The sequence below is a fragment of the Spea bombifrons genome, chromosome 11 (genome assembly GCF_027358695.1).
Source record: "Spea bombifrons isolate aSpeBom1 chromosome 11, aSpeBom1.2.pri, whole genome shotgun sequence".
NCBI lineage: Eukaryota > Metazoa > Chordata > Amphibia > Anura > Pelobatidae > Spea > Spea bombifrons.
This window is the reverse complement of record NC_071097.1, coordinates 15,864,722-15,885,082: the sequence shown is the minus strand read 5'-3', so window position 1 is coordinate 15,885,082 and position 20,361 is coordinate 15,864,722. Positions and strand designations below refer to the sequence as shown.

Here is a 20,361-nt window from a genome sequence, read left to right as displayed (position 1 = left end):
CTTTCATGGTTGTTCCTGTAATTAATTGTAAATCTACAAAATCAGAAAGTATATTAACTGTTAGATTGACTCTGTTGGGGAAAAAAGTCAAGCCAACAACATTCTTTCTGGAAGGGAAAGGGTTTATAAACTTTAAAACACTATGTTGGAAAATAATAACGTCTATTGTTCTTATGGTAAAAAAATATACCAAACCCATGGCACCAACTTAATGGGATAATCATATGGTCTGTTTTACGGAACCTTGTTTTAATGAAAAATCAGCAGTGCTCCTTTAAAGTGTTTCAAGGTTCATTCGATAGAGTTTACTCACAATTCGGAGAGTGGTGGTTAACTGCTCCCTAACTAATTATAAAGGGTCAATGCCAGGGAAGAGCGGGCCCTTTATAACATATAATTTAATGAGTGGTGAGACTTTGAAGGAATTTAACTATTTAGCTATGCATCATACAAGCAGGGCTGTCTTAAATGCCGGTAAAGGGGGCGGCTGCCCTGAGCCTAGTCGTTCCTGAGGGGCCCATAGCAACGGCCCGTAGAGAACGCAGCAACCACTGGGGTAGCAACCGGGCGTCCACTGCATGGCAAGCGCTTCTACACGGGCTGGCAGCTTATTTCCTGTACTGTCCAGGGGAAGCAGGAACGCAGCGGGGTCACAGTGCGCTAAAATTCCACATTAATACTTCCCACTTGTGTATTTGCAATGACTTTGTTAGCACGAATACTTGGTGTAAATAAAAATAAAATCGTCTATATAAGAAAAAACAGAAAGCTACCTCCCAAGGTATATGGCTAGACAAGAATGCTGGCCATTCATTGGTCTCTCATTCACACAATTGCTGGTGCACTTTAAATTGTATAGGGTAAAAACAACAACCTATACATTTTACCGATATACAGATCAAAGGTTATGCTGAGTACAACAACATAGCATCAGACTGCAGAGACGGAAACTAAATCAAGACTGGACTGTGGCTTGTGCTTTTCTTTCATGTATGCTTTAGTGGCTCAGAACACAGGCCATACGATCTCATACATAACGCTAACGCACACATCAATGTATGACGGGTACATGCAACCCAAAGGAAAACCTAAAGGTACAGTTCCCCTTAGACAAATATTTAGTAAGAGGCTTGTTTGTTATTAAGCCAACAAATTATAGGGTGTGTTCGCTGAATGATTACACTGTCCTATTTATGTATGAAAGATCTTCGCTAAAGGACCCTGGTGATAAACTTGAGAGCTACCCTTTTCATACTATCAGAACGAAATGCATCTGATATAAAACCAAGTTTATTTCTAATTATTCTACTTTACGGAAGTATCGAGTTGCAGCCTCGCTCGCAAATATAAGTGAATATAAACAAGGATTTATTGCAAGGTACAACCGAATCGGTAAAGTACACATATCCCGCACCTACGTGTAAGTGTCGAAACTGCGTTCCAGAGCTAGCGCGTTTGACACGAGAAATTCCTCCAATGAGATTTTGCGACGTCATCAAATTGAGCCAGGTTACCGCAGTAACGTTGAAGAGGTGGACAGTGGCAGCGTGTGAGTTTTACGTTATTGTAAAGTTTAAGACGTTAGTGCGAGTCTCGTAGGGCGTTAACCGTACGATATTATTTTATAAAACATACCAAGGTCCCTTAAAAATGTAAAAAAAAAAACGACAAGCGACTTTTTTTTTTTTTACATTAAAGTAGCAGAGGCTGCAGTGCACGGGTCCTGTGGAACAGTGCAATGTATCCGTGACGCGTTAGCAAATAGCTACGTCGGTTTGGTAGTTCACGTTTGGAAAACATAGTATATTACTAGTGCAGCACTATTGTTGATAGGAAGCATTGTATTTACACCTATATTATTTTCAGGTACTGCCAACATTGCTATGCAGTCTTAGAAAATGTTAAGAGCTCATAGCATCATGTCCTGTTCGCTGGCTTGAATACCTAATTGCCAGGATTGACACCCAGCTGACTGTCAAAAGGTTAGTGAGTTGTTGATGATCTCAAATGCTTAACTCTGCAATGCTCCACGCTGTACTGTAGTAAATGTTCAGTTAAAGGGTAATTATAAATTAGGATAACTTGACGTAATCGTAGGACTATGTTTGGAATAAATATTTCTTTCTCGATTTACTACCTCAATGCCTTCTTTTTGTTTTCTGTGACTAATTTGTTGGCTATTAGTGTACCACCTGAAAGTCCCAATATTGTGTTTAGAAACATCAGATATGTTTATAAACTAGATTGTATTTCTACAACAATTGTTTAACTAAAACACTTCGTTTTTCGTCTAAGTGCCTGCTCTTATCCTTTTTAGGCTAGAGGATGATAATGAGAATTGGGGTAAGGGGACAGATTAGGGATTTAGGGACACAGACACTGGGTTTGGAATAACCAGTAGGAGGGAGGTCAGTTTACTTTTAGTGTTTTGGAGTATATAAGGTAATAGATAAAATCTATTAACAACTTTAACCTGTCCTGATTAAGAACACAAAATGCAGCTTTCCCTAGGTAACGTGTATAGTGTTTATATGGTTGTTACCTAAACAACTATTGCCAGGGTTAAACATCTAAAGGCATCCTCTATATACACTGTGTGCACAATTATTGGGCAAGTTGTATTTTTGAGGATTAATTTTACTTTAAACCTGAATATTTAAGAAAGCAAAAGTGAGATTTTGGCTTTCTTATGAGAAAATGAGTGCAATTATTGGGTAACTATAAGTGTGCAGAATAATGCAACTAAATGAAAACCGATAATTCTCCCATTTGACATGTTTGTTTTAATCCATTAAAGCGAGAATACTAAACAAACAGCTCAAACTTTACAAATATTTGTGACAACATTTCCAAAAACAAATCGGTGACCAATATAGCCACCCGTGGATTACTTCGATGCATGCGATGGGGCATTGTCCTGCAAAATAATCATGATCTTCTTGAAAGATGCAGGCTTTTTCCTGTATCACTGCTTGAAGAAAGTGTCTTCTGAAACTGGCAGTAGGTTTGGGAGTTGAGTTTGAGTCCATCTTCAACCCAAAAAGGTCCAACTAGCTCATCTTTGATAATACCAGTGTCTGAGTCGAAGTGGAGCTCTGTGCCCCGTTACTGTTCCAGCCACAGGCCCATCCATCTGGACCCTCAAGAGTCGCTCTCATCTCATCAGTCCATAAAACCTTTGAAAAATCAGATATTTCTTGGCCCAGTCTTATGTTTCTTGCTCAGTGGTGGTCGGGTTTCAGCCTTCCATACCGTGGCCGTATCTCTGAGCACTGAACACCTTGACAGCACTGGAGTATAATAGCTTTGTGTTTGATTCTTCTCAATTCTCCGACAGTTAATTTGTTTCTTTTATTCTCAACACATTTTTTGCGACCCTGTTGACTATTTGCAATAAAATGTTTGATGGTTCTGTGATCATCCCCTAGTATTTTAGCAAGTTCAAGAGTGCTGCATCCCTCTGAAATACTTTACAGTTTTTGACCTTTCAGAGTCCGCTAAATCTTTTTCTGTCCATTTTGCCAGAGAAAATGAAGCTGCCTAATAATTATGCACACCTTGACATAGGGTGTTCACCTCCTTAGTCTACACCCTTCCTCATTACACAAATACACATCACCCGATATGCTTTAATCCAATAAGCATTGGATGTAAGTTTATACAACTTTGAGTTGGAAAATATGCATAAAAATGATATGGTCAAAATACCCAATTGCCTCATAATTGTACACATGGTGTAAAATGCAGAGAAATTATTCCCACTTGATGGTTCAGTTTTCCACTTTGCCCCATTTTTCCAGAATCGGTCATTGTACACGGCACTACTGTGTTTAACCCATCTGCTACAAGGTTATTTCCCACCCGAGCAGCCTCCTTAACCGCTGGAGTTAGGTTTTCTTTTTAATTCATTTGTTTTTTTTACTGCGTATGTTAGTTAAACGGAGCGTTAGCGCCATCTACTGAGCTTTTGTATTATTGCAACTTCTTAGTGCACTCACTGTAGCTAGCCTGCATGAAGGCTATGAAGTCTCATCTCCAGGGGTGACTTACACTAGATCACAGCCTCCCACAGTTGTTTCCTCCAGCTGAGCTGCTCAAGTCACACCAAGAGCAAGAGATGAGGTGTCCTTTCTGTTCTTAAGTGACTGAGGCATCCAGGATATGAGGCTCAGCTTCTTCAATTCTCTTCTGTTCCTCTTCTCCTCGGTTGTCAGCCAGGAGAGCGGTTGCCTGTATTAGGAAATATATATATATATATTTCCTATCTTTTAAACACTGTTACTGTAATCGGCCAGTGGGAAGGTCATCAGAGATCCCAGCTGCATCTCCGTTCTCAAGTTGCTGACAAAGCGTATTTGGGGCACAGTTGCGGAATAGGCAGCATCTTCGGCCTCGAGTAGGTTGTACACCGCATCTATTGTTGCATCCCCGCCCTACAGTATGCTCCAGTTTGTCTTATGGCAGCCTAATTTCATATGTTCGTCGTTTGGACTTTTATTAGAGTCCCAAAAACGTATGTGATTCTGCGTTGTCCCACAAAAAGTATCAACTTTAACTAAAGACTCCTTATTCTCTTGGTCCGACATGACTACATTTTCCTTATTTAAGATGCTATTTTCATTAATATCCAACTATATTAAGAAAAAAGTTAAAAAAACTGAATTAAACTCTTTTATACATTAGAAACATAATTTATATTGGTGTTAAATGTCCGAATTCTTTTAAAAAAATGTAATTGTGTAAAATTTCCGAGAATGCTGATATGTTGTTGCAAATGACACACATGATTTTTAAATGTTTTGTTTTCAAATAATATAAACCTTGGTGTAAAAACAATGAGAGAGATCATAGGTTTACGTGATTCACATGCTCAACTAATGGTGACTCATATCGAATCGGACTATACTTAGTGTTACTGGAGTGCCTGAACCTCTTACGCATGGATCAACCTTTTCCATGCAGTTAAATGAACGTAAACGTTGAAATACTACGTCAGTTTAGTAGGGTTTAGGTTTTTTTACTTTACTTCTAATCAACGCATCCGCATTGAAACAGACAGAGATTCATATTTGTTTGAAAACATTTTCATTTTCTCCTCTTCTCTATAGCCCACAAGTTGGCAATACTCATCCAACAAAAATGGGGACGGTGGTGAAGTGTGTTATTACAGGAGCCAGTATCAAAGGTAAACACAGTTGTAGTAGTTGCTGGTTATATAGCAACGGATCATATCACCTTTACTACCTGCATGTGTCTCTTTGTCTTAGCACTTGGACGAGCCATTCATTCACTATCGCGTATTGGAGATGAGTTGTATTTTGAGCCCTTGGATGATGGGGTAAGTAACAAGTAGAAAGGTTTTACTTTTTTTTTTTTTTTTTTTTTTTTAAACAAATTTTTATTAACAAATTAAGTAGTAAGTCACAACAGTGATATAACCAACATGCAGATTAACAGGTTACATCAGATTTACATTACAATAATCCAAATCTAAATTGTTATTCCTATTGTGAGACTACTTCCATTCATTCATCATTCATACATCATATTCTTTGATCACGTCATTGGTAGGAGGGATTATTGCAATCATGTGTCTCGCCTAAAAGGGGTCGACACATCAGTAGCGTACCTAGCGGGGGGCGGGGGGGGCGGTCCGCACCGGGTGCCGCTCATCAGGGGGGTGCCAACTTGCCAGCACCCGGCACCCCTCCAGAGACGGACAGTAATGTCCGCCGCTGGAGGAGCAGGCTCGCAAGAGAGCGGTATCGGAGGTCTTTAACAGACCTCCGGCTCCCTCGAGTGATTTTAAGCCGGTTCCCTTGAACCGGCTTAAAATCACTCAAGGGAGCCGGAGGTCTGTTAAAGACCTCCGATACTGCTCCCTTGCGATCCGCGCGGCAACTGCTGCTGTGCAGAGGGCACTGTGGGCGCGGCTTCAGTGCCGCTGGGATCTGACAACAAACCCCGGCGGCACTGAAGCCGCGCGCGCCCACAGTGCCCTCTGACCCGGAAGAAGACAGAAGAAGAGGAGCGAAGAGGAAGACTGCTGTAAGAAGAAAAGAAGTAGAAAAGAAGGTAGGAAATCATTCATTAAGACTGAGTGACAGTGAGAGTGGATTGGTATGTGTGGAATCTGTGGATTGGTATATGTGTGGATTGGTATGTGTGTGGATTGGTATATGTGTGGATTAGTATGTGTGGAATCTGTGGATTGGTATGTGTGGAATCTGTGGATTGGTATATGTGTGGATTGGTATATGTGTGGATTAGTATGTGTGGAATGTGTGGAATCTGTGGATTGGTATGTGTGGAATCTGTGGATTGGTATGTGTGGTATGTGTGGAATCTGTGGATTGGTAAGTGTTGATTGGTAAATGTGTGAGAGTGATGGGTGTTATGCTGTACCATTTCCAATGTCTTTTTCATTATAATTATGCTCTAAAGTACATCATAACTCCCATCACTCTATACTGTTCCGTACAGTGGCAGAGCTGGGAGACAGAGGCCTTGCACCCCCACCGCAGGGTGCTGGTCAGGTTCTATGTGGGCAATGTGGACGCTGGCTTTGGGGTGTGCAATCTGTGATCTATGCCTGTAATTTAGGGTGTTTTATCTATAACTTTAATGCTGAGTTTTTATGTGAATTCCAATTGATCAATACCTGCAAAGCTGGGTTTGTGTGTTAATGTGTTGGTCTATATCTGCTATGCTATGTTTCTATACATTATTTATGTTTACCAGCAAATACAGGATTTGTATGTCTTATTCAGTTGATCAATACCTGGGGTGCTGTTTCCATGTGTTGTTTATTTGATCTATACCTTCAGTGCTGAGTGATTTCCAGTTGATCTATACCTGCAATGCTGGGTTTGTGTGTTCTGTTGATTTATACCTGCAATGCTGTGTTTCCATTAGGGCTGAAACAACGAATCGATAAAATCGATAATAATCGATAACGGAAATCGTTGTCGACGATTTCCGTTATCGATTAATCGAGTGATCGATTCGTTGTTGGAGCACTCGGCTCCTTTTACTTACCTCCGCGAGCGTTCCCCGCTTCTGCTACACGCTCTGCAGTCTCCGCCTTCTAGCTACGTGACGGATGTGACGCGTTCCGGAGGTAAGTATTCTTCATGTCTATGTGCACAGATCGCACAGAGCCACTCGCACAGAGCGAATCGCTCTGTGCGAATGGAGTCACTCGCACAGAGCGGTTCGCTCTGTGCGAGTGGCTCCATTCGCACAGAGCGGTTCGCTCTGTGCGAGTGGCTCCATTCGCACAGAGCGGTTCGCTCTGTGCGAGTGGCTCCATTCGCACAGAGCGGTTCGCTCTGTGCGAGTGGCTCCATTCGCACAGAGCGATTCGCGGGGGTGGGGGTCCACGGTGGGGTGGGGGTGGGGTTTCAGGGGATGCAGGGTGTGAGTGTGGGTGCAGGGCAGAGTGGGGGTGGGGGTGCAGGGAAGAGTGGGGGTGGGGGGTGCAGGGAAGAGTGGGGGTGGGGGGGTGCAGGGCAGGAGACTGGGTGCAGGGCAGAGTGGGGGTGGGGATGCAGGGTGTGAGTGTGGGTGCAGGGCAGAGTGGGAGACTGGGTGCAGGGCAGAGTGGGGGTGGGGATGCAGGGCAGGGTGTGAGTGTGGGTGCAGGGCAGAGTGGGTGCAGGGCAGAGTGTAAGTGTGGGGGCAGGGCAGAATGTGGGGGCAGGGCTGGGTGCAGGGCAGAGTTGGAGACTGGGTGCAGGGGCACAGTGCAAAGTGCTGGGTGCAAAGTGCCAGTGCTGGGTGCAAAGTGCCAGGGCTGGCTGCAAAGTGCCAGGGCTGGGTGCAAAGTGCAAAGTGCTGGTGCAAAGTGCTGAGTGCTGGGTGCAAAGTGCTTGCTGGGTGCAAAGTGCCAGGGCTGGGGCAAAGTGCTGGGTGCAAAGTGCCAGGGCTGGGGCAAAGTGCTGGGTGCAAAGTGCTGAGTGCTGGGTACAAAGTGCTGGGTGCAAAGTGCCAGGGCTGGGTGCAAAGTGCTGGGTGCAAAGTGCTTGCTGGGTGCAAAGTGCCAGGGCTGGGGCAAAGTGCTGGGTGCAAAGTTCTGGGGCAAAGTGCTGGGTGCAAAGTGCCAGGGCTGGGGCAAAGTTTCTTGAACAGTAATAGTCCACCTCTTTTCAGAATGTTTGGGGTTATTTTGTTTCATAAATATTGTGTTTGGGTTCTTGTACTTTGAAAATATTGTTTTTTATTACATCATAACAAAATAAGAATGTTAATGTAAATTTTAAGTTGTTTTTTAACATCCAGTTCATTAAATTATTTTAAATAAACGAAAAATTTGCATATTGTTTTTTTTTATCCGATTAATCGATTAATCGAAAAAATAATCTGCCAACTAATCGATTATTAAAATAATCGTTAGTTGCAGCCCTAGTTTCCATACATTATTTATGTATACCTGTAAATACAGGATATTTATGTCTTATTCAGTTGCACGTGCTGTTTCCATGTGTTGTTTATTTGATCTATACCTGAACTACAGGGAGTAATTAAAAGAGAGTTGTGGTTTAGTGACGTAGGGGACAAATGGACTTTGGGGATGATTACGGGGAGAGGACCTCCCAATGTCACGGTGCAGTCAGAAGAAGGGAAGGCTGTACTGACTCTCACAGTCTTCCCCTGATCTGCAGTTGAGGGCAGTACAGCATAATCCCTATCACTATACATCGATCTAGACATTTACAATAATGCAGCATAACCCCTACCACTATATATTAAGCCAGACACTAAAGTGGTAGGCCTACACCACATCAATGGCTTTGTATATAGTGATATGGGTTATGCTGCATTATTGTAAATGTCAGGCTCAATGTATAGTGATATGGATTACGCTGTCCCACCGTCAATGTGTGCTCAGTATAAAGTGATAGGTGTTATCCTGTATCACCAGCAATGTGGGCCTCCGTATATAATAAGTTATGTTGTACCACCGTCAGCGCGTGCCTCAGTATATAATGGAAACGGTTATGTTGTACTACTGTCAGCGCGTGTCTCAGTATATAATGATAGCAGTTGTGCTGCACAACTGTCAATGTCTGCCTCAGTGTATTATGATAGTTATGTTGTACTACTATAAGTGTCTAGCTCAGTATATAAAGATAGCGGTTATGCTGTACCACCATCAATATCTGGCTCAGTTATAGTGATAGGTGTTATGCTGTTCCACTGTAGTATCTGGCTCAGTGTATAGTGATAGGAGTTATGCTGTTTCACTGTAATGTTTGCCTCAATATATAATGAAATTACTTAAGCTGCACCACCGTCAATGTCTGTCTCAGTATAGAGTGAAAGGCATTATGCTGTACCACCGTCACTGCCTGGCTCAGTATATAGTGATAGGTGTCATGCTATACCACAGTCAGTGTCTGGTTCATATGATATATATAATCATGAGTAGACATGGCAACACCACTATATATGCAAATGCTTAAATGAAAAGAGAACAATGTTATGGTGACTCCTGATTATAATATCAGAATTTTTTTTAGTTTATAGTGTCTTTAGCTGCTTAGCCAGTACTTAATTTGTAATGTTTGTCACTCATTTGTTAGGTCTTCTTAGAAACTTGTTGTGTTTGTTATTATATGTTATTATATGTTCAGTAAATGTTATTTAACCCCTTCGCGACCTTTGCCGGTTCAGGACCGTCATGACAAGAAGGTCACTAAATGACCTTTGACGGTCCTGAACCGTCAAAAAGTTAAATAAGCTTAGAAAGTGATCAAGGATCACTTTCTTCGCTTAAACGGCCTTGCTGCAATGCCTCGATGTCGAGGCATTCAGCAAGGCCGAGATCGGCATCGGGGGCCATGTCTGGCCCCTCCCCGGGGCGTCAACAGCCGCCATACATTGTATGGCGGCGGACGCCCGTTTTAAAAGCGTTTAGGAGGCGATCAACGATCGCCTCCTAAACTTAAATGGTGTCGCTGGAATGCCTCGATCAGGAGGCATCCAGCGACACCAAACACTTACCTTTAGGTGGGCTGTGACCGCTCCGGAGAGCGGTCACAGCCGCAGCTGCCGGTGATCTTCGCCATCAAGTAAGATGGCCGCCGCTCTGTAAAAAAAACAAACAAGAAAAAGTTTGCTAGATGGTCTCCAGACCCTCTAGAGAACTGGCTCCACTTGCTGGTTGAATACAGGTACTGCATTCAACCATGCAAGTCAATGGAGCCCAGCTTTCTAATCACTATGTGATTAGTAAAATATTCAAAAAAAAAATTAAAAAAAATGGAAAAAAAACATAAAAAATGTGCTAACATTTAAAAATAATTATGCAGTGATGTCACTAGATGAACCATCCAGTACCAGCAAAATGTGTAAAAAAAATATAAAAAAAAGTATTAAAAAAATAAAAAAAATAAAAAAATAAAGTTTATTATTTTGAGCAAGTGCTAAAATTTCTCAAAAATCTCAAAGAGTTAAAATAAAAGCACTTCAAATACCCAAGGGGTGTCTAATATATAAAAAAAATGGCTGATGGGGTAAATTGGAGTGGCCTAGCTCACAGATAGGGCATAGGTACAGACTGACCAAAATGGAGAAAAAAAGCGCACTTCCCAAATGTGGCATTTTAAATCTGAAACAACCCGACAAACCCATGCATGTCGGGTATCACTGCACTCAGCAGATGTTCCTGAACACATATTGGGGGGTTGTTTGACAGTGACATATACCAGAACCTGTATATCTATAACTAAAGTACAATTTGTGTGAAAAAAATTACTATTACAAAGTTTGACAAAGTGTAGTTCTATAATTGGTGCATGGAAAGGGTTAAAATAACAGCATTCGGAATACCCTGGGGTGTCTAGTTTTCCAAAATATATGGTTTGAATGGGTTAAATTGAGTTAACCGGCTTCAAAGATCTTCCAAAGAGGAGATGGAGGCAGAATGACCAAATGACCACCTGAATTACGCATGCCCCAAAAGTAGCCTTTTACCAGCCAAACAATCTGACAAACCCATGCATGTGGGGTATCGCTGTACTCAGGAGATGTTCCTGAACACACATTGGGGTGTTGTTTGATAGTGACATATACCAGGACCTGTATATCTATAACTAAAGTACAATTTGTGTGGGAAAAAAAAATAAAAAAAATTACTATTACAAAGTTTGACAAAGTGTAGTTGTATAATTGGTGCATGGAAAGGGTTAAAATAACAGCATTTGGAATACCCTGGGGTGTCTAGTTTTCAGAAATATATGGTTTGAATGGGTTAAATTGAGTTAACCGGCTTCAAAGATGTTCCAAAGAGGAGATGGAGGCAGACTGACCAGATTTGTTAAAAAAGATTTGGAAATCATAAAACGCTGCTTGTACTTATTGCCCTATAACGTACAAAAAACAGCAAAAAAACATAAAAACATTGGGTATCTCTAAACTCAGGACAAGTAGTAGAATCTATTTAGCTAGTTTTTTTACTTGCTTTTTTAGGTGAGTAAAAGATTTTTCAAATAAAAGTCATAAAATGTCTTTTTTTTCAACTTTTCACCATGTTTTTTTTATTTTTTTTATAGTAAATAAGATGATACGATCAAAATAATGGTATCTGAAGAAAGCCCATCTTGTCCTGAAAAAAACAATATATAACTTATGTGGGTACACTAAATGGGTGAGGAGAAAATTACACCTGAACACAAGCACCACAAAAGTGTCAAAACAGCCTCGGTCCCACAGGGTAGAAAACGAAAAATGAGCCCGGTCCTTAAGGGGTTAAACATATTTATTTTACTTATAAGTTATTAATTTATTTTTTCAGATTTCTTGTTGTTTACAGTTGACATACAGTTTACAAATTGGTGCAATAAATATTCTTGCCAACATAATTTTGTAGATGTCTTTACATTTTGGGGGGGGTGCCACTTACAGGATCCGCCCCGGGTGCCAAATACTCTAGGTACGCCCCTGCGACACATGAGATGTTATTAAGCATAACGAGGGGGTCATTGGTGTGAGGATAACAGGATAGAATTTGTAGTCGCTCTCCACATCTAGTTTAGTTTGTTTGCAAAGATATCCAGGGAGCCCATATTTTCTCATACAGTGTCAAATTATTTGACATCGTGAAGAAATTTCTCCATTTTACGCTGATAGTTTATTTGTGTAATAATATTATTCCATATCAAATAATTTGGTTGCTTCCACTCCCTCGCTATACATATCTTAATTGCCAGTAAAATGTTAATACTTAAATCTCTTTGGATTTTTAATTTATAGGGAAATTCTGAATGAAAAAGAAATGTTAAAGGAGAGAGTACAATTTCAAGACCAAACAGTTCTTTTAGTAGGTTTTCTGTTTTCTGTTTTTTAAGTGTCCCAAGTTTCTCACAGTCCCACCAAATGTGTAACAGAGTTCCTTTCATTTTATAACATCTCCAGCAACGGCCGGATGTGGTTTTATACATTTTATGAAGCTTCGAAGGGACTAGAAAGGTTTTACTTTTAAATCGTTTTACTAGTAACGGGGTTGACAGTGATGTGCAAATTCAGTTGTATAGGATATGTTGGTTTATGCGTATTGCAGTTAGACCGTAAGAACAAGATTGATTGGATGCAGTGTCGCAGTTAATGAGTGATTAATACTTTTTTTTTTTTCGTTACCAGCTCTGCCTGCGCTCTGTCAACTCTTCCAGATCAGCTTATGCCTCTTTCACTTTTGCGCCTCTCTTCTTTCACAGTTATGAGGCCACAGGTGAATCGTGCCATTGTAAAGCTCACATGAAGGTAGGTACAATACTCCATGGCATACCAGATACTTATTAAAATATAACTACACAAGTAAAGCATGGGATTGCTACTGTTGGGCTGTTTTGTGCCATTATTGGATTACATTTGTTCCCCTTGGTATCTCAGGCAGCAAACACTGCGGGCAGGTCAAACCAGAACTGTAAACTTCCTCTCCACCAGGTGGCAGTGTTTGGTTTCGTTTGAGTTTTTTTCTTCTGTGTGAGTTTTTTTCTTTTTTTTGTATGTAGTCCCTTGGTGTAGGGGCTACGATATTGAGATTTATGTTTAATTCTTTTAGAGCCTCGTGACATCACCCACACTCCACTGAAGGCAAATTACTTCAACCTGCTGAAGCTACAGACAGTATGTTTGTGGCAAGCTTCTTTTTTTGCCTCTGCCTGTTTGCATGTAATGTCCTCTGGGGTATGCAGTTTTTTTTTTCTTTACTCTTAGACTCACAGATGGTACACTACATGTATTAAATCATTGGTTTTAAGATACCACCTACTGACCTGAGTATTTCTTTTAACCTTCAACTTGCTGGAGAGATCTGGGATCTAACTCTTCATATTGGATATGAGAGTTTTGCGCACCAACTTTGAATGTGAGTGCACTAGATTGCTTCATTTAAAGGGTCATATTTTTGCAATATTGCACCATAAGAGAACCTAAAGACTTTTCTCTTTTGGGATTTATGAAGAATTCCCACCTTTTCCATTTCCACAAAACCCTACAACATAATATTTTAGTGGCCAGACCTACTCAAATTTTCCTCTCAACATGGCTTTTTGATAATATATTACTAAGAATTTGGCCACAATTAAATTTAATTATGTGATGCCTCAGTTAACCTGGTCCTCAATGAGGCCAGACTCAATTATTTTACAAAAATGGACATTGGTAACTTGAGAAGTGAGTTAAGTATTGTTTCTCAAGGCTACCAGTTGAAACTTCAACATCGTCTTCAAAACAGATATATATTAACACACCTCAACCTCGAGATTGTTTGTTTGAAAACCTCTCCTACATCAGAGTTTTTTTGATCAAAAACATTTTGGACCTATGATTAAGTCTAGGGATGCACCGAAAAAAAAATTCAGGATGCACTTGGCCGAAACTGAAAATGACCCCCCCCCCTTAAAAATAAATAAAAAAATGACTCCATGTATATGAAATATTTATATAATATATAAAATTGCTAACAGAAATCACACTCCTATCATGCCAAGGCACACAGTACATGCTGCAATCTGGGTATGCCTGGGCACGATAGGAGGAGCAAACCAGCAGTGGGTACATCAATTGATTCAAAAGCTTTCTGCGTTTCGTGCCTTTTTCAGCACCAAGTATATTCAAAGAAGTCGGTCGCTGGCAGCGTGTCACAGGACTCCTGAAATCCTTATAGTTCTGTACCTAGAAGACTGGCTGGCAGCGGCCAAATGTTTCCAACTCAAACAGCTCTGTCGACCCTCCAATGTCTAGGGTGGTTTATTAGTTTAAATTAGAGCAAGTTGCACTTAACGCTTTCAACTCTTTCAGCTCTTGGCCACAGTTGAAGTTAAATCTTTTGTTCCTTCTCCAGGATTGAAGGCTATCCATTTTATTGTGGCTTCACTGCTGAAGGAATGGCAGACTTCCATCAGAACTCTGATGCCTTTTCTTGGCGTAATGTCTTTAACCATTCCTATGGTTCCTTGAGCTCTTCATCTGCATCCTTTTTCCAAGCCTTTCTCTTTGCAGCAGGAATATAGATATTACTGTATCAAACTCTATTGATTTTCTACAATATCTAACATGATTTCTGTAGAAGGCTTCTCTTCTACAGGATTGGTCCATGGGCTGAAGAAAAGTTGGCTTGTCTTTCTGTCATTCATAAAAGAGGCTGTAGCCACACTTTACCTCCTATATTTTCAGAAGATCAGAAAGAAAAATATTCCAGTGATCATGATTGGACCCTCATGGCCCAGGAGGTTTTGGTTTTTGGCGTTGTGGTTGAATGAAAACTGAACAGAGGATTTTGAGAACTTGAGGTTTCATTGAATCTCTGCCACTGAGGAAAAACATCACCTCTTTCTGTTACAAGATTTGGAGGCTGTTTTTGAATTGGTGTTGCCTATCTTATTTTTTACAGGAATTAGTTGAGCAGGGTAAAACATCTGCTACCTTTTAAGTGTCCACATTGCAGTCCTTGGCCTACTCTGGCTGCTTAGGTAGCCCTCCTGTGGGACCTTCATATTGTTTGCACACTCTTGTTCATAACCCTTCTGAACCTTTATTGAACATTCTGCTAAATAACATTCGTTGAGTCCATTTCTTCTGCCCATAGGATTGGGGCTTTAGTCTTTTTATTTATTCATTTTTATCCTCAAATCTCCTTTTTTGGTTATCCGCGAACACTCGGTCCACATATTTAGTAGGCATCACTGTATTGATGTTCTATAGATGCATCCTTGGGAGGGAATGTGCTATGCTATTCTGTCCCTAAGATTAATGCTTGATTACATCCTGTTGTATATGCTAAGTGGGATGACAAAGCATTCATTCTTACCTGAGGTATCCTTTACTTTGCTAATAGCACCACGCCACTTATTTCCCACTCTAATCATTATTTTTGTTTGTTTTTGTTTGTTTTGTTTTGTTTTTTGTTTATTTTGCAAGAACACTGCAAGCCTTTTTGGTAATTGGGGAAGAATTTTAGAGGTCTGGTTTGTGTTACCTGCAGGAGGTGGAGCCTCATTGTTTGTCCTGCCATAGAATTAGAAAATAATTCTCAGTGAAGAATGAATGCTTTTCCGTATTACTTTGTTTTCCTTTTTAGCGACAAAGATACATAATCTACGGTATCAGGCACTTTTGGATGCTTTCTGTGCCTTTGGTCCAAGAGTCCTTTCTGATGAATGAGTGTTGGACAGGACTGGAAAATTGCAGGGATGGAAATCACTGAAAGACATTGATTAGCAAACTAATATATTGTTCTTTCATTGTGTCTACCAGTCAGTGGTCAGTGTGTTCCGCTCACTCCCATCCCTAGAGAAGACTGTAGAGAGATGCCTGATCAGCTTGAATACTACTAAAAGCCGGCTAGTGATACAGCTTCTGTGCAAATATGGTATGTCTTATTATATGTCTTAGTGTCTAAAATGTTGATTAATTTACTAAAGAACTTAACAGCATTTCAAGAAACAAGCTCATGAGACAGCACCAGCCAGTGACACAATGGCAGCAATCTAAAAGGTCTAAGCTAATTTCTCACTTTTATAAAGGTTGAGAATAACCTCTGCTTTTTATAAAAGCCTCTAGGTCCGTGCAAAAAATATAAGGAGGAACTGATTACCGACAGACCCAGACTTAAGCTCCTACATATGTAGATTCGGACTTACGAAACAAAAAAAAAAAATTGGGGAAATGAATTTTGTTGTCGCTCACCCTCATAAACACTTTCATACTCTATCACGTGTGAAATGCCTCTCTTTCTTCGCCCAGCCATCTGCAATATTGTAGCCTCTTGAAGTACTTCTGCAAAAGGACAGCGCCATGGCACGCACCACTGGGACAGCCCCCCTCCTTTCCACCAATCAGGGGAGAGGGTGTGCCCTGAGGCTCTGCCCTTTTGCTGAAGCGCTCCTGGGAGGACTGGACAATGGAGCAGAACCGGGGTAAATATGATTGCACAAGTCTTCTGGTAATGTAAGGCACAGTATACTGTATAATAAATAATAAAACGTGTCTCCGCGTTACATAAAACTCGACTTACGATCTAAATAAGTTTGGGGCCTTTTTGTACCTACAATGTGCAATGTGTATTAATACAAATATGCTGTTTACCTCTAATGTGTTTGTCATAGTAGTGGAATTTTATAGGCAGTATGAGGAAATAAAGGCAACTTCTTGACTGGCAGACTGTAGGGTTTCATATTATCTGAAGGCTAATGAAAATAGGTATATATATCTGAATACTTTAAAAAAAAATGCCTCTGGTTCATGGTGAAGTTTTGTGTGATCAGGTCCTCACGCAACACTTCTGACCTGAGAGGGTGAATGCCGTTTCCAGTGTGCCATCATGATGTCATGAAGATTTTAAGGGGTTAAGGCTACAGTTAGTATTCAAAATAAAACTAAATCATAACAAATGATCAGCTACAACTTATAATTTAAAAAAAAAAAAATTGTCAGTTAAGTGTCTCCAAAATAAGACATTTTTAAACACTTGGTGACTAAATAAGTGGTGTTATTCTATGTCTTTCCCCTTAAGGTGTTACAAAAACTCACAACTTGTCTTACCAGGACTGTGAGTCCCTGCAGGCTGTGTACAACCCAGAGAGCTGTCACAATATTCTAAGGGCCCCAGCTAGGTAAGTGAAAAGGCTAATAGAAAAAGCAGGTCCACATAATATGAGTGAGTATCCAGCAGTGTACCAATTTAGGACATTGTCCTTGCTAATATATACAACGGTATGATTTCCCTTGTTTTATATAATTTTTCAAGGGAACAAGAATGTATATCCGCAAGATCTGTGTCTTTGTCGCACAAATCACACTTCCTACTGTCTTTTAGGCCACTGCTTGTAAGAAAGTAACAATGACATTTCTATTTGGATTTATACCTAACTAAAAGTTAAAATTACATTTTTAGGGAGATTTTTCAAAAAATAAATAAATCACAATTTCAAGAGACATAGGTTGAAGCCAAATATATCTTTTTTCGGTACATTTCATTGCTGATTGAGGAAGGGCTTAGTATTAAAGCAGACATTTATTTGTATTCTAGTGACATACTGGTGTACAAACAGCTTCAGTTATTTTTACATATTGTAGCACCTATGTATAGCTGACATTTGTGTCATCTTTAAAGTCACCCACGTCATTTGTGCCCAACAGGTGCACTTGAAAATCAATTAGGCTGGGGTAAGAACTTTTTTTTAAGATGTTACATCTCTACCTGTCTGGCGATCAGATTAGATGGCATGTGTTTTGCTGATGTGGGAAATTTGCTCTTAAGTGAATTTATAGCTTGACATGGTTTAGTGTTCCTACAGACTGCTGTTGGAAGCTGTGGTGCACTTCCCGCCGACGCTCGCAGAAGTGACGTTGATTGGAAGCCCCTGTGGGAGAGTAACACTGAGGAATTATATAGAAGAGGAAATAGGTGAGAGAAGGCACTACGAAAGAATATAATGTTAAAAAGAGCTGCTTCTTCATAGAAGATGTAGCAAAAATAACCCTACAACAATAGTTCAATTTGCCTAAACACGGCAGAATGGATATATTCTTTATTCACCAGTCCTTTTGATATATTTAGTTACCATCGTTCTCTGACATTTAGGAATAAAGCATATGCAATTTTTTTTTTCTTAAGAATTCTGTTTTTTTTCATAAAAGTATGCAGATCAATATATTTTTTGTTTTCATAAAAAAAAGCTTACTCATACGAAGCATATAACAAAGCTTTGAAAATATGACATTATTCACCATCAGTGTTGATGAGATCGTTCACATCTGTATTGTACAAATCTGGTCCCCTGATACAGAGTTCATCTTTGAGAACATGGCAGAACAGAAGCAAAACACATTTTGTAAAAATTCTACATTGAATCTTACCTAGAATTTTCATGATTTATACAAATACCAAAAAAAACCTGACAGATGGTGACAGATGATCAGAATGCTTATTTTATAATAAAGAAAAAGTGGATTAATAAAAATGTTTGTTTTTTTTAATCAGATCTGCGCTCTACATTTTATGTGACAATAATACAAATACTTGCCACTTGATTATCCTCTTACCCCAAATCCTAATTATTAAGAGGCATAGTGTTTATTTAGTCCCTCTTATACTACCTAATGTGCTGTTGATGCAATCTTGCGTCCCACCATCCCTGACCACAAGACAGAAAAACGCAGGGCTGCTTTTATCTGGAGATTTGAAACATATCCCTTTCACCCAATTTAAATTTACTTTTGGTTTATGTGCTATGAACCTAAGAATGTGAAACCTCAATCATTTCATTCTAATTCTCCTATAGATCCGAGTAAAGCAATGCTAACTGAGCTTTCCCTGAGCAGGGAGGAATTTCTGGTGTTTCAGGTGCAGAAGCAGAGCGAGATCACTTTCTGTCTGCGCGAGTTCCGGGTAATTACAGAATGTTGTAGGTGCTGAGTCCCCCCTTTTACTTTGCCGTCTCACTACAAGGGGTAGCATGTTCTGGCTCCCTGATCTTAAACACATCCTACAGATATCACTTACCCTGTTCTATTATTTACTGCTCCTGTTGTCATCACACTAATAGCATTAGACTATAACTTTGCTTCCCTTGCCCCACTAATTTTGTCCTCTGAAGTCTTCCCAAACCTTTTTGGTATACTAGTTTGTTCTCTTTGATTCTTAGGCTAGCCACAATGGCTTTAAAACAAGGCATTTAACATTTTCTTATAACCATTAGACTTCAGTGAGCTTCCATCCTTCATTTATATGCTGATGCTTCACTCAGTATTCAGTGCTGGCCTAAAGCCACCTCGGTCTTGTTTTCTCCGTGCTCTGCCTGCTTCTGCTAAAGCAGGAGGCGTACTTAAGTAAACCTCCCTAGCTTAAATCATACATGTGAGTTGAGGTCCCGTTGAAATGACTTAAGTGAGTCACGATCTGATCCTTTTTAGTGCTCCTGATCTGTAGAATTTTTCAGGCAGATTTTAATCATCATTTAAAATATGACCTCACACATTTTATTTAGAAGCGCACGATTCAGATAAATAGCTGATAAGTACCATTTTTTTGCAGAAGACATACATGTTTAAATTCCCTCCCTGGGTTAGCCTCTACCACTTCTGAAAGGCTGACCCTCTAGTTTTAGGTTATGAAAACCTGTTCTAACATTTCCCTCCTGTACTTACTCTTGCTGCTAGCAGCACTTCTTTAATTTCCCCTGACTGCCCAGTTACCCCCCCGCCCCGCATCCCTCATAACTTTTTGTTTTTAATTTTTTTTTATTTTACTGCTTGTTTTACAGGGTCTGTTGTTTTTTGCAGAGTCTACTAATCTTCCAGTCTCCATATACTTTGACAGTGCTGGCAGGTAAGTCTAAATATGAACCTAGCATGAAAACATTATGTACACTTCAATGAATAGGGGTAGCAATTTGGTCTAGTATGATACCAACCAACATAAATATAGGAAACAATGGCCCCGTTTGTTACCCTAACCTAAAATCCTGAAATGCAGTGACATGTAGTCCATGATTCTTGGCACATACACAGATCAGGCATAACATTATGACAGTTGAAGTGAATAACACTAATAATCTTGTTATCATGTTACCTGTCAGTGGGTGGGATGTATTAAGCAGTAAGTGAACATTTTGTCCTCGATGTGTTAAAAGCAGGAAAAATTGGCAAGCATAAGAATCTGAGCGACTTTGCCAGGGCCGAATTGTTACGGCTAGACGACTGGGTCAGATCATCTCCAAAACTGCAGTTCTTGTCAGGTATTCTTGGTCTGCAGTGGTCAGTACCTGTCAAAAGTGGTCCAAAGAAGGAAAAGGATCATAGGGCCCAAGGCTCATTGATGCACGTTTGGGTGAAGGATGGCACGTGTGGTCAGAT

At 40.2% G+C, this 20,361-nt stretch overlaps 1 protein-coding gene across 1 annotated transcript in view; it reads left to right on the top strand.

The window, feature by feature from the left end:
* Positions 1-1,866: 1,866 nt before the first annotated feature.
* The window catches only part of RAD9A (RAD9 checkpoint clamp component A), a 29,307-nt gene continuing 10,812 nt past the window's right edge, over positions 1,867-20,361 (top strand). The window contains exons 1-9 of the mRNA XM_053450779.1: positions 1,867-1,982; positions 5,109-5,185; positions 5,268-5,338; positions 12,643-12,762; positions 15,760-15,874; positions 17,018-17,117; positions 17,802-17,911; positions 18,789-18,895; positions 19,770-19,834. Of these exons, the coding sequence (XP_053306754.1) occupies positions 5,140-5,185; positions 5,268-5,338; positions 12,643-12,762; positions 15,760-15,874; positions 17,018-17,117; positions 17,802-17,911; positions 18,789-18,895; positions 19,770-19,834 (734 nt within the window). The 5' untranslated portion in view covers positions 1,867-1,982; positions 5,109-5,139. The remainder of the gene's footprint in view (positions 1,983-5,108; positions 5,186-5,267; positions 5,339-12,642; positions 12,763-15,759; positions 15,875-17,017; positions 17,118-17,801; positions 17,912-18,788; positions 18,896-19,769; positions 19,835-20,361) is intronic.